The 14,339-nt window shown below is 30.0% G+C and overlaps 1 protein-coding gene across 11 annotated transcripts in view; it reads right to left on the minus strand.

The window, feature by feature from the left end:
* Positions 1–14,339, minus strand: part of LOC123271818 (neurobeachin) — a 497,397-nt gene that overhangs the window by 129,917 nt on the left and 353,141 nt on the right. For 8 of the 11 annotated variants that reach the window (XM_044738256.1, XM_044738261.1, XM_044738253.1 and 5 more), the window contains 13 exons: positions 11,254–14,307; positions 11,008–11,173; positions 10,778–10,931; positions 10,520–10,699; positions 10,066–10,206; positions 9,506–9,613; positions 9,253–9,424; positions 7,655–8,071; positions 6,704–6,834; positions 3,956–4,069; positions 3,277–3,484; positions 385–847; positions 8–116 (listed from right to left, as the gene is read on the minus strand). In XM_044738256.1, the coding sequence (XP_044594191.1) occupies positions 8–116; positions 385–847; positions 3,277–3,484; positions 3,956–4,069; positions 6,704–6,834; positions 7,655–8,071; positions 9,253–9,424; positions 9,506–9,613; positions 10,066–10,206; positions 10,520–10,699; positions 10,778–10,931; positions 11,008–11,173; positions 11,254–14,307 (5,417 nt within the window). The remainder of the gene's footprint in view (positions 1–7; positions 117–384; positions 848–3,276; positions 3,485–3,955; positions 4,070–6,703; positions 6,835–7,654; positions 8,072–9,252; positions 9,425–9,505; positions 9,614–10,065; positions 10,207–10,519; positions 10,700–10,777; positions 10,932–11,007; positions 11,174–11,253; positions 14,308–14,339) is intronic. The other 3 variants (XM_044738258.1, XM_044738259.1, XM_044738257.1) reach the window with 3 other exon arrangements.

Below are 14,339 nucleotides of genomic sequence, written 5' to 3' on the forward strand. Positions count from 1 at the left end.
TAACTACCTCAAAATCAGCATGCTTAAGAACGTCATCAGCACGCATACGATTAAGAATGAACTCAGCTTCGTTGGCAACTCGAACAATGTGATCTTTCATTGCGTGTGACAATAGTCTGGAAATAATTTAGACGGTTAATATTTAATTAAAATAAAAGTCTCCATTAATAAACTGCTAATTATCTTTATTTTATTTTTTTACTATTTATTCTATTAGCTTGAAATATAAATTATTTGGACATTTAGAAAATTTTTATATTCATCGTTTTATTTTAATTAATTAGTTAAAATACTGGTTGATAATTTAAAAATTAATCGAAGAATATATTTTGATAGTTGATAATTTAATTTTATTAAATAAATAAAATATATAATGATTTGTACCTTCCTTCGTTGATCAATTCAATGAAAGCCAGCCCGGCGTGTTTTTGCAGTGAATTTTGCCATTCCTGTGAGCAGAGCAGCATGACAAGTTCGACGACAGAATTACTATTTTTAAATGTCGTTAACCCTTTGCCTTCCATAAGTAATTCTTGGCCGTGTGAACCGACAAGGGTTTTAGATAAAAACGGCGCAAAGTCGACCATTATTTCACGCAGCAGTGGACAGACAGAGCCGAGGGCCATCTCCAGTTTTTGTGTCAGCGATGCTTCGCGTGACGGCGTTGGCACGGGTAAATGCTCCACCAGGCTCTTGATCGGTAGATCATCTGGACGTGGGGATGCTGATGTCATTACCAACCGATCGGGTATTCGTACAACAGATATTTCACCTGTTGGTTTTTCACCGCGTTCTGCGTCACCCAGTGTCTCTTGTTCCAATACATTTCCTTCATTATCTTGGTTACCTATTTATATTATTATTTATTATTTATTGGATACTAATTGATTTTTCTCTAATTTAATTTTATTTAGTTATTTTACAACAAAATATTATTAATTAGAAACTTATAATAATTGAGTGATGTGCAACTCAATTCTCTTCAACAAAGTTCTGACAATAGTTGTGAATGAAGTCAATTAAAAGTCGAAATACATATATCGATATATCGAATAAACATGAATTTTAATCTGATTAGTCGATCGAAAAAATTTTTTAGAAATAGTTCATAATTTCGACGTTAGAGGAGCGTATTAAAAATAATAACTCAACTGAAGTTATCAAACTTGCAATTATTGAATTTTATTTTAATAATAAAATTTTTATAAAAAAAAAAGTTATAAAAATTTTCATTCTTAGTTTTTGCACGCCTCATAGCGCTAAGCGCGTATAGTTGTAAGGTTGTGCTTTATATATACTCGACTCGTCAAGGTCAAGCAATTTTGTGATCTTTAAATGCCTCTATCACAACCATATTACACTTATACAATGATATAAGTAGATGTACACCGAAAAAACACTTAAATTAAACCATCTTTTACTTTATAAAATCATTTCATGTTGCTATTTTGAAAAAAAAAAAAAACGTTTTGAAATAGTACATTGTGCAACAAGTGCGACAAGTTGTCGATTGCCCACGAAAGCGAAGTTGAACGCACGAGCGAAGCGAATGCGGTCATTCGCTTGAGTGGGTAATCCACAACGTCGCACGAGTTGCACATACTATTTTGTATTACAAATGCGGCGATAGATGTGGGTACAAAATTGGGGTTCATGGGCGAAGCCCCGGCAGGGTCCAGGGGCAAAGCCCCGGCGGGGGGTCCCAGTCCATAAAAACAAATAAAAAGTTAATAAAGAAACAAATATATATCACATAATAAATGCAAAGTCACTAATATTAATTAACAAAAAATAAATTTACACATTGAAACAATCAACACATAAAATTAAATGACATTAAATTTAGCTGTCACTACAATTTTTTAATCTTCTTAAAAAAACAAATTTGTTCCAAAAAATTATTCATAAAAAATTGCATTTTTTATTTTATAAAATTCCTACATGTCAATTTTAAAAAAAAAAATTTTTTTTTGTCATAATTTATTTTTTATAAAAATTATTAAAATGATCAAATTTCTGCTCAATTAATTTTTATCATAATTAGCTCAATATTAATTAATTATTTTTACTTTCGTTAAAAGTATGAACTTTGTAATGTCAACCTCACTTCTTTAATATTGACAGTTAGATTGTGTTTTTTTTTTTGTTATTTATTTTAATTTTAGCAATTTTCACAGTCAATTGCATGCGACAAGGATAGTTTGAGTGCGCCAAGAATAATTTGCGTGCGACAAGTAAACTTGTCGCACTTAAATAACGGTTTCATTTATGAAAAAACTCATGCGTAATTTTAAAATGGGCAAACAGCTCTTTTTCAACCGCAATAGCGAGCGCCAAGATACTACTTTTCCCGCATGAGTAATACAAAAAATTTTACGTGGACGTCCGGATGTCACCCCATTTTGAATGTACCAACGATTACTCCCGAACAAATTGATATTTCAAGACCGGACCTTTTTTATTAGTTTAAGAATTCGATGAACTGGGTCCGTATTTCATATCAGTGACCTAGTTTACGTAATTTTTTTTAAATTGAATTTTTATTAAAATCCACTACGATACAACCGTACAAAGCCAAATGAACTTTTCTTATTTATCACGTGAAAACTATGGCGCCACTTGATCAAACTAGATTTTTTTAGACTGTATGCGCATATGACAGGAAAAAAGGGCACCGATATTTAAAAAAAAATAAAAAATACTCTGTAAGAAATTACTTAATTATAATTTTTTTTTTTAATCAATTACACAATTAATTTTTTTCTTAAAAAATGAATGAGCGTTATGAGGCGTGCACTTTTGGATTTTCCAAACTTTTTTCAACTTCTATATATGTGCAAATTTGTTTTATATTAAATTATTTGTCAATTTATTCTTTGTAGATTTTGTGACTACCATTTTATAACGTAGGGTAAAAGACCCCATTAGTGGCGGGGACCCCATTACTGACACTTTCTTTGATTTTAGTACTTTTATTTTTATTTTTTTATTTCATTTCATTTTTCATTTATTCAACCAGTAGAGAAAAAAAAAATACAGATCAATATATTTACATCTACATAACTATATTGCAATCTGTCCTATAGAGATGCAAAAACACCTGTGCACAGGACTGGTATAATATTTATTAATTCAAGATAGCGGATTTCTATAAACTAAAGAGATAACAATTATAAGTTACTAGAATAGTACTTAATAAATAAGTACTTATTCAATTAATTAAATCATTAATTTCAATAATAAATATATTAAGAAGAGATTATAAATATAAATTACCATGAGAATGTGTAATGTTGTGAATATTACGTGGATCATCACGTGAATTATTAATTTGTATAGTATCAGCATCTTCGTTAAGATTAACGTCTGTCCAAGCTTCCTCCGATGAATTATGTCTGTTTTCGTTGTCTGTTGTAATATTCGATGGACTTGGGTCAGTAGTCAAATTACTGCGATGCATAGCTTCTTCACTTGAATCATTGCTCTATAAAATAAATAATACAAAAATTAATAACCTGTGATATGACCAATAATTGAACACCAATGAACCTTGTGTTACATGTAAAAAATGTTTATTTAAGTACAATTACAGATTCTAAGTTTCTAATTAAAATTTTTGCAAGTATAAATGAAGATAAAAACATGCAGTACTGCTTACACTATAGCAATCTTCTAATAATTAATTAAGTAATCAACTAATTAATTATTAAGATAAATTAATAAAATAGAAAAAAAAAAAAATAAAGCTTGGAAGTAATCGAAGCAAGTTTGAGCAACAAGTGTTCGCCGGATCAAAAAGACACTCAATTCAAATTAATAGGTTATGGATGTGAATATTAATGATTGAGTTTTAGTTTAAGTAACTAAAGATAAATTGGGTAATGTTGATCCTTATTAATTAGTTGGTGAAATTGTATTTTATATAATTGATCCCTTTTTTTGTGACGATTATTACCTTGGTTGTTAATCTTGGTACTTCGGGACGTTTTGAAGAACCAATAGACGGTTCAGATGTGGTGTTGTAATCCTCGAGAATAGGTTGTGATCGAGGTACACCACTGTGACCTCCCTTCAGAACCAGTAGTTAGTACGCATAGCAATTGTAAGCACAGAGTAGGGGTTAACACGTTGAGAGTACCGGAAAATAGAAATTAACATGCTCGTATTTAAGTAACTAATGGTCATAATCATAATTCATAATAATAAACTAAATTTTAAGTAAGTAATCGGGGTACAAATAAATAAACGCTTAATAATTGTAATTAACTAAAAAATAATTCTAACTCGATATCTTTCTTCACATCCAACTGCTTTCTTGTAAATTAATTTCAAGTTTTATGGACAAAATTATATTTTAATAGATTAAATTAATAAATGACTCTAGACTTTTCAGTGTTGTGGAGCTATTTCTTTGGTGTAAACTTGACACGGTATATTGTTTTGTATTACTCATGTGGGAAAAGTAGTATCTTGGCGCTCGCTGTTGCGGTTGAAAAAGAGCTGTTTGCCCATTTTAAAATTACGCATGAGTTATTTCATAAATGAAACCGTTATTTAAGTTCGACAAGTTTACTTGTCGCACGCAAATTATTCTTGGCGCACTCAAACTATCCTTGTCGCATGCAATTGATTGTGAAAATTGCTAAAATTAAAATAAATAACAAAAAAAAAACACAATCTAACTATCAATATTAAAGAAGTGAGGTTGACATTACAAAGTTCATACTTTTAACGAAAGTAAAAATCATTAATTAATATTGAGCTAATTGTGATAAAAATTAATTGAGCAGAAATTTGATCATTTTAATAATTTTTGTAAAAAATAAATTATGACAAAAAAAAATTTTTTTTTTAAAATTGACATGTAGGAATTTTATAAAATAAAAAATGCAATTTTTTATGAATAATTTTTTGGAACAAATTTGTTTTTTTAAGAAGATTAAAAAATTGTAGTGACAGCTAAATTTAATGTCATTTAATTTTATGTGTTGATTGTTTCAATGTGTAAATTTATTTTTTGTTAATTAATATTAGTGACTTTGCATTTATTATGTGATATATATTTGTTTCTTTATTAACTTTTTATTTGTTTTTATGGACTGGGACCCCCCGCCGGGGCTTTACCCCTGGACCCCAATTTTGTACCCACATCTATCGCCGCATTTGTAATACAAAATAGTATGTGCAACTCGTGCGACGTTGTGGATTACCCACTCAAGCGAATGACCGCATTCGCTTCGCTCGTGCGTTCAACTTCGCTTTAGTGGGCAATCGACAACTTGTCGCACTTGTTGCACAATATAAACTAATAGATAAACTAATAGATGGATAATCAAATGTTTCAGACGACATTTGTGGGAAATTATTATTTTTTTACAAACGTTTAAGCAATAAAATTCTAAAAAAGACTAAAAAAAACATTGTTGACAATATTTATACAATCCCTACAAAAAAAATTCATGAGAGTGTGAGGTTAGTCAGTAGTCGAAATTCGCAAAAAATGGGATCTGATTTCTTATTGGTTAAATTAAGGCGCGCGCGTAGCGCGCTATTCAAATTTCTAGTCTTTATAAACGAAACACGCTAACAATTATACATAAGATATGGATTATTATATATGATTTTATATAGCTTTACATATAATCATATATTGTTATAAGTAATTATATATAGAAAAATTTTTCTCGGGTTTTTCGTTAATTTCTTATTTATATTAACAATAAAATTAATTTTTTTATATAACTACATAAATTTTATATCTTATTATTCGTTAAATGTTTTTTTAATTAAATTTAAGCTGTCTGAATAAATTTTGTCTATAATAACCTTTGATTAATGTCTAATTAATCTATAAATATACTAATTATCTATAAATATATAAAATATATTACTAAAAGTCTATATCAAGAATATAATAAAGAATTATGACATTATTTATGAATTCTAGTCACGTTTTACGTTGTCGATGTACGATCGCTACGTGCTAAACCTTTTTGATACTGATAATAAAAATAAATAAGTAAAGAAGTACATTTATCTTTTAACTTTACGCTTGAATTAATGTAAATATATATATATATATATATATATATATATATATATATATATATATATATATATATATAAAATACCGTAGTGTAATACTAGTGTTACATTATTATATTATTCAAAGTACGTTCTGTTTTACATTATTGTTGAATCAAATGCAAGACATCGGTATTCAAATAATAAGTAATAAGCAATGTACATGCTCAACATCGCAGAGCACTTCTACGATTCAAATTCAAGTATTTAATAGTTTAGATTAGATTTTTTCATTTTACGATTATTTATTATGTATGAAGTCATTGTTATATATAATATATATTAATTAATATACGTGCGTGTGTCTCGTGCACATGCTAAATGTGCCTAGAAAATTTTTATTTTATTTCTTCTTTTACTTTAATTTAATTAAATATTTGTTTTATTTCTCAAATCATTTATTAAATTTTTTAAATATAGTAAACATATTATTTTTATTTTATTAATTTTAAAAAGGATAGTGTAGGAATTTTGTTCAATTAACACTGTACAACAAAATTTATATTTTCAACTTTGTTCTTGTAAAAATTTTTATAGTAAGAAAGTAAATTATTTGTTTTACAGTGTTTCTTTGAATATTTTTCGATAAATAAATTAAAGAAATTAATAAACTGGTTACCTTAGTCGATGGTGGCCCAGAAGAAGTGACATCATGATCAGCAAGTATGCTCGAATTATTTTCATCAACAATAATAACTTCATATTCTCCATCATCTTGGGAACCAGATTGACTCATTATTCCTCCGCTTTCTACAATAAAACATATAAAATGTTAATGATAATAATTATTCATTTAATACAATACAATAAAATAATTAAATCAATAAAACCTAAAATAACGTTTTTAAACTCTAAACATGCTGTAAAATGAAAACATATAAATTTGATATAACAAACTCCACGTTCGATTCAGTTAACAATCCGTGTGAGTTTTTTTTTAACAATTAAGTCCGGCAACACAAGCTTGGAGTGTTTTTAACAAATTTATACGTTTTCGTACTAACTAAATAAACAGATGATTTGAATAACGTGAATACATGTGTATTCATGCTAACAAATGTTACGATGACAGGCAAACAATCTAAAAAATAAAAAAAATATTCTTTTTCACTTTTTATTTAATTATAAAATGTAATCTTCCGCGTCTTCGTTATGTCAATTTAAAAACAATCCAATCAATCGGCTTTGTGAAAATAAATTTTTGTTTGAAGAATAAAAAAACAAAAATTTTTGTTAATCGAATTTTACAAAAAATGAAGGAATTAACACGCAGTGAAAAAATATTTCCACCAAAGCGAATGGCCCAATCTAAAAAAAGATAAATAAAAATTTATTTGAAATCAGGAGACCTAAAAATAAAAATAATTGTAATCAATAATAAATAACCATTCTTAAATAATAATAAAAAAAGCTGTAAAAAAAATTTCTGACGGCAAAGGGGGAAAAGGGTAAAAACAAGTGCTGACATTCGACAAAACCATTCCGTGAATTAAAAAAAAAAAGATAAAAAAATAAGTAAAAGTAATTTCTCAAATAAGAAAAATAATTAAGGTTGGAGCAATGGAATTACCTTGCAGACCGACACCTGAATTTCTATGATAAAGGTTTCGGGGCTCGTTATGCTTTTGAAGCGCGTGATAGTGGTTGTTATTGTTGTTATTGTTATTATTATTATTATTGTTATGATGGTGGTAGTAGTGGTGACGATGGTAGTTATTGTAATTGTTATTCGGATGATGGTGATGATGGTTATTGTAATGATTAGTATGATGGTTCGGAATGTAATATTTTGAGGGATTCTGGCGATTTGAGTGCCTGGCAGTCGGTGGTGGTAGCGGGTGCTGGTGGTGGTGCTGGCTGATGTGATGGTGGTTGGCGTTTAGATTTGCATTGGCGTTGGGGTGAGTACCCGGAAGGAACTGAGGATACACGTGGTGAGACCACTGTGGAAACAGAGGCCGACCTCCTCCACCACCGTTACCGTCTCCTATGACAATTTTATTATATTACCCTTTTTTCACCCTTCTGTCCAATCGCCAGACACTTTTATTTATTTCGGGGTTGGATATCATTAATATATTTTTTTACATAATCATTTGTCATAAAAAAAGTCCTTTTTAATTTACTTGTTGCTTTTAGATAATTAATATAACAAACATTTTTTATGCTCAAACAAAATTATTCATGGGACAACAATTTCGATTAATTTTAATTAATTTTTTAAGTTCAGGATCGGAAGTTTATTTTATTGATAATAAATATTAATAAAATGATTGATGAAACAATTTTAAAAACTATGAATGTTGATGTATGAATTATTTTAAACGTTTAAAATTGTGCAAACAAATTGACAAACATCAAAACTCTTACTGTCAGATACATACAATAAAGTAAATAAACGATATATAAATAAATAAATAAATCATAATAAACTATACAACAACAACAACAATAATAACAATAATAACAATAATAACAATAATAATAATAATAATAATAATAATAATAATAATAATAATAATAATAATAATAATAATAAATAATTAAATAAAGTTACGACTATACGAGTGCAACCACACATGCTTATCTACAAGGTGGTAAATTTATAAGTTACGTTTCGTTTTATTTATTTAGCTTCTAGTTCTATGCAATAATTTATTTTATTATTCAAATATGAAGCTATTATTTTTTATAATTATTATTTTTATTGTTTTATACAATTTAAATACTCTCAAAATTAATTGTTTTTTTTTTTAGTATTATAATGAATAAAATTCATGCTTCATATAATCAAGAATCATGCGTTTAACTTTTCAAGACAAGAAGTCGAAACAAACTTGAAAGTATTTTCTCATTTATCATTTATCTTTTTATTTTTATTAATATAATTATTTATTAATTTTGATTCATAATTGAGAAAAAAAAAAAACATAAAAATAATAGTTTTATATACATCTGACATATAAGAGTTTTGGAAAATTAGACATACTTTGTAATGAATATGATAACGAGTAAGTGGTGTATTAATAACTTTTTAAAGCATGATTAGCCAATTAGTCATTGCTATCTCGAGTTCTTGCTATTTTATATTATAAGTTTATAATTTATAAAATTAATTGATAGTGTTGTTTGTAATATCAAAAGCTTTTGTTTATTTAATAGAATTACCTGTAGGGCTCGCCGGGCGAATATTAGTTCCATTGGTCTGGATTGTTTGAACAGGACTCGGTGGACGTTGTGAAATCGGTGGCTCGAGAATGTCGCGATATTTAGATACCATTAGTACAGAGATGAAGTAAACTATCGCCAGAGACAGAAACTGTGCCTGTTTAGTTTCTTCCTGTAATTAGTAAATATTTGCTAATTAATCAATCAACCAATTAATTATGGAATTAAGATATTTAAATATTCGGTTACTTACAACATCTCTGTAAATAACAGCTCTCAAACGATTCACATCCATATCCTGTAGTAGTTTTTCGGGATCTTTTACTGGACTCAATTGATTCGTTAAATTATCTACAATGTTCTATAAAAAAAATTAATTAATTAATTAATTAAAAATTTTTAGTAAATAGTTTTATTTAAATTTTTGTTATTGTAAAAATTTTTAACTCAATAAATTGCATTAAAAAAATTTGGAAAATACTATTACTATTATTTGGAAATAATTTTTTTTTTTGTAATTACTGATGGCTAAAGATTTATTATTTCATCTATCCATCTAAAATACGATGACTATTATTATCATAAATAAATTTCATTAACCACCATAATTGTGAAACATTAATCACTAGTTCTGTAATTATTTTTTAGTGTTAATGTACAAATGAATTACTAAGTTTAATAAAGAATTTTACTACAACGTTTAACTTCTATAAACAAATTCTATAAATATATTCTACACACAATAATAGTTTATTGAAAAAAAAAAAAAAATATTCTAGTAAAATAATTAAGACTAATAAAACAAATACATACCTTCGGTGATGTCTGTGCTCCACGTATAAGAGATTGTAAGTGCTGTGATTTATTACTAGTACCGATTTGACGACCTAACATGCTGTAAGTTCTGCCACGCTCTTTACACTCTAAGCAGTTTCTAACAGCACAAGTACAGACCTAAACAAGCATGTATATACTCGTAAACATTTGTAGTACGTGTATGTTTAATTTATTCATTAGAATACCCTTCTTTTATTTTTTTACCATTTTAAATAACTCTAGCATTGTTACTTATCTAAATGTACACTTGTCTTCTAATAAAGAAATAAATAAATCAATTTATGACATGCAATTACTCGACTATTACTCGATCTATATGACTATTAAATTATCGATTGAAAATAAATATTTAAATTTGGATTAATCTTGGACATATTACTCTCGACAAAAATTTTCAAGGATAATTATGATATAATAAATATATAAATACCAGACGTAAACACTGTCGCAAAATTCCACCACTAGACATATTTTTTTCGGCTTCAAGCTCGCCGAAATTAAGTGAACTCGCGAATATAAGTACATCGGCCATATTAACTAGTCTTTGAAGGAATGACACTGCTACCTCGATTGGCATACCTTGTGTTGGCTCAATTACATCAAGTTCACTCTGAAATAACATAAGTGTTATTAATTTATAGTCACCGCTGGTTAATTGAATAAATAAACTAAAGTTTTATTGAATTACATTCGGTGATGTTGCTGACGCCAATAATGGCAGTAACCCGCCGCAGGCAATTATCAAATTATCCGCCAATTGTGAAATTAAATGCACGGTATTCACCACAAAAATTGCATTTTCACTGCTATTCACAAAATCCAATACTGATTTTGTTGAATGACTATAATATAAATTAATTAATTAATAATATAATATAATATAATAAAATCAATGAGTGATAAAAAATAAATAAAAACCTTCGCCAAACTTGAATATCCGTCTCAAGTGAAAATAGAACATCAGACAGCAATCTCTGATGTATGTAAGACCATTTAAATTCGGGTATCCTAAATGGCGGTCGGCTTGGTCCTGGACTGAACATGGGCCGATTAGTTCCATTACCTTGTTTTGCTCTTTTAGATTCTGCATCAAACAAATATTAATTAATAAATAAAATTAAGCAGCTAATAATCTATAATTAATAAAAGATAAAAGATACTCACCAAAATGATTGGGATCTACTTGGGTGGAAGTCGAGGCACTGCGTGGTCTTTTTTGTGGCGAAGAAATTTTTTTACTGGGCATATTAACCGTTCGTTTAGTATCACCGTTAAGAACAACAGACTCATCAGCATTAGCACTGACACCAGCACTATTTGGGTCAGTATCAGCTTCAGAGGTTGTCACATTCGGTAGACTAGACCTGCGATGCGGATCAACGTGCTCATGGTCGACAGCAACATCAGCAGTTATAGTACTTAACTGTACATCATTGACACTTGAATTCAGAGGATTGTCTATTGCGAGCACACTAGAAATAACTTGAGGTACACCATCGGATAACCTTTTAGTAGCATCACAGACCGTTGATATTGTTGTTATTGGTTGTTGAAGTTCTGTTTGTGTAGTATTTGGCACTTGCATATTATCATCATCTACTTTAACTGTATTCATATTAACATTTTTACTATTATTAATATCATTTATTTCTACATCCTCGGTTACTGGTACGATTGTTTCACTTATACTAGTAGAAATATTGGACGGTTCGCTTGAATGTTCTTCCTTACTCGTCTCCACTTCTTCTTTATATATATTTTCTTCATCCACCGCTTTCTCCTCCTTCTTCACTTCTCCTTCTTCTTGTTTATCTTGCTCTTCTTTTTCCACTTCCTTTACCTCTACTTTATCACCTTCACCCTCAACTTCTTTCACATCCTTTTCTTTCTTTTCTTCCTCTTTTTCCTTCTCCTTTTCTTCCTCAATTTTATCCTCTTCACTCTCACTATTTATTACATCACCTTTTAATTTATCTTCTCCGTCACTTTTTACACTCGTACAATTGTCAGTGCTTTTAATTACGCTAGTTGAGCAATCGATACTTTTAGAACCCAAAGTATCATCGACTGTGTCATCGAATTTTTCAGTCTTGTCGTTTTTATCCACTAAATCTTCTTTATCAGCTTCATTATCAGTTTCTGTCACTACTATTTCTTCACCTTTACTTTCTTCTTTTTCTTTTTCCTTTTGTTCTTTGCTTTCTTCTGCTTTGTCTCCATCATTACTTTTATCCACTATATCCACTTTATTTTCTTTAACATCTTCTTCTTTATTTTCATCAACATCCTTATTTACATTATCAATCGAATCAACCGCATCATTACCCTCTTTAAAATCACTAATTTCTTTTTTTTCTTCATCAGCAACTTCATTACTTTCTACTTTTAATCCCACCTCATTTGATTCTTGCTCTTTAATTTCATTCTTTTCTACATCAATTTCTTCTACTACATTACTTACATTTATTTCATTAATTTCTTTCTCTTCTTCAACTAAATTATCCTCAATTTTTTCTTTTACAGCTTCATTATTTTTAGTATTATCATTATCAATATTTTTACTATCAATTACATCTGTTTGATTGTCATCATTTTTAATATCTTTATCATCAATATCATCTTGAACTTCAACTTTTTTAACTTCAATTTCTTTAACTTCTTCAGCCTCTACTTTAATTTCCTTAGCCTCTTTTATTTCCTCCGGAACTTCTTCACTTTTTTCTCTAACTTCTTCAACTACTTCCTCAACTCCTACAACATCTTTTTCACTTTCCTTACTGTCTACCTTCTTATCATCTTTCTCTTCTTCAACCTTATCCTGAACAATCTTCTCAATCTTAACCTCCAAATCATCTCCATCTTCCTTCCCTTCCACCTCCCTTTCCTTTTCTTTCTCCTCTTCCTCCTCCTTAGCACATTCATCTTCTCCCACATGATTACCGATAACACAACTATCAATCTTCTCCATCTCACTGAGCCTGGAATCAATAGAGACAACATCTCTGGACTTGACAGCAATCGATGGACTTCCCTCACTATCTTCCGTATTATCAATAGAATTTAAATCACAACTACAAGTTTCTTCCAATCTTTCATTAGACTCAACTTCATTAGCCTCAATGGCATCATACTCCTTATAATTTCTCTCAATAGCATGATCCTCATTCCAATTTCTATACCCTTCATCACCATTTTCAATAGCTCCATTACCATTGATAGCATTTCCATTGCTAGTCACGTGCTGTTGATCCCACCCAGAAATAGTGCTAATAGGTCTCTGCTGTCTGACTTCTGGGTCTGTAATATTATCCGACCTCTGTCTCTCATAGTGCTCGTACATCTGAGCAAACTGGAGTTTAAACTCTTCATAAGAAACTTTAGAATGTACAATAGCCAGAGTGTCAACCCAGACCCGCCAGCCTCCATACTCGTGCTTGATCGCATGATGAAGCAGCATTCTAAACAACGAGTAAACCATGTCTGATATTTTCTGCTCTTCAGTGTTTTTTGGGTGTATGTACGCCATGGCAATCAACCATTCTTGCCAGACAGACATCTGTAAAACAGTGCGACGATTCTCTCTGTTATTGTTGCAGAGGAGAGTCATGTCTGACAGGAACAGCTTCTTAACTTCCAATAATTGTTCCGTTTGTTTGGACTGACGAATAAGCGTAGCGACAACTTTTAAAATCATCGGGTTCTCCAGTCGATAGTGGGATTCTGGTTCCGGATGACGAGTGTAGAGAATATGCTGACTTATATGTTCGGTCATTATTTCATAGAGCACGTTGTAGGTTGGTAGAAGCAGGGTTTCTTCGTTTAACAACAGTCGCTCGGAGAGAAGCGTGTAGAGGTTATGGGGACTCATTACATCGTACTTGCGCTTGTGAGTACTGCGAGAGAGAAAAAATCCAAGGAGTTTGAGAGCTTGTAGACGGATCAATTGGCTTTCAGCAGCCAACAGCTTGAAGATTGTTCGGACTCCTTGTTTTGAGTCAAATGCGGGTACCATTGAGGACGGGTGCTCTGATGTTAAAGATATCAGCATCTGAAGCACGTCGTGGAGGTTCTCGTCCTCGTGCATTGTTGTCAGGTAATTTAGAATCGATTGCAGCTCGTCGTCTTTCACACCGTTTCCTATCATTATTAGTTGCTTGAGGAACAGCAGAATGTATGAGCGAATTGTCAGGATGTCTTTCTGCTGCGGGCGTGGTCCATCTGTAAATTTTATGTTAATTATGTATGTATTT

The sequence above is a fragment of the Cotesia glomerata genome, linkage group LG9, assembly GCF_020080835.1.
Source record: "Cotesia glomerata isolate CgM1 linkage group LG9, MPM_Cglom_v2.3, whole genome shotgun sequence".
Classification (NCBI taxonomy): domain Eukaryota; kingdom Metazoa; phylum Arthropoda; class Insecta; order Hymenoptera; family Braconidae; genus Cotesia; species Cotesia glomerata.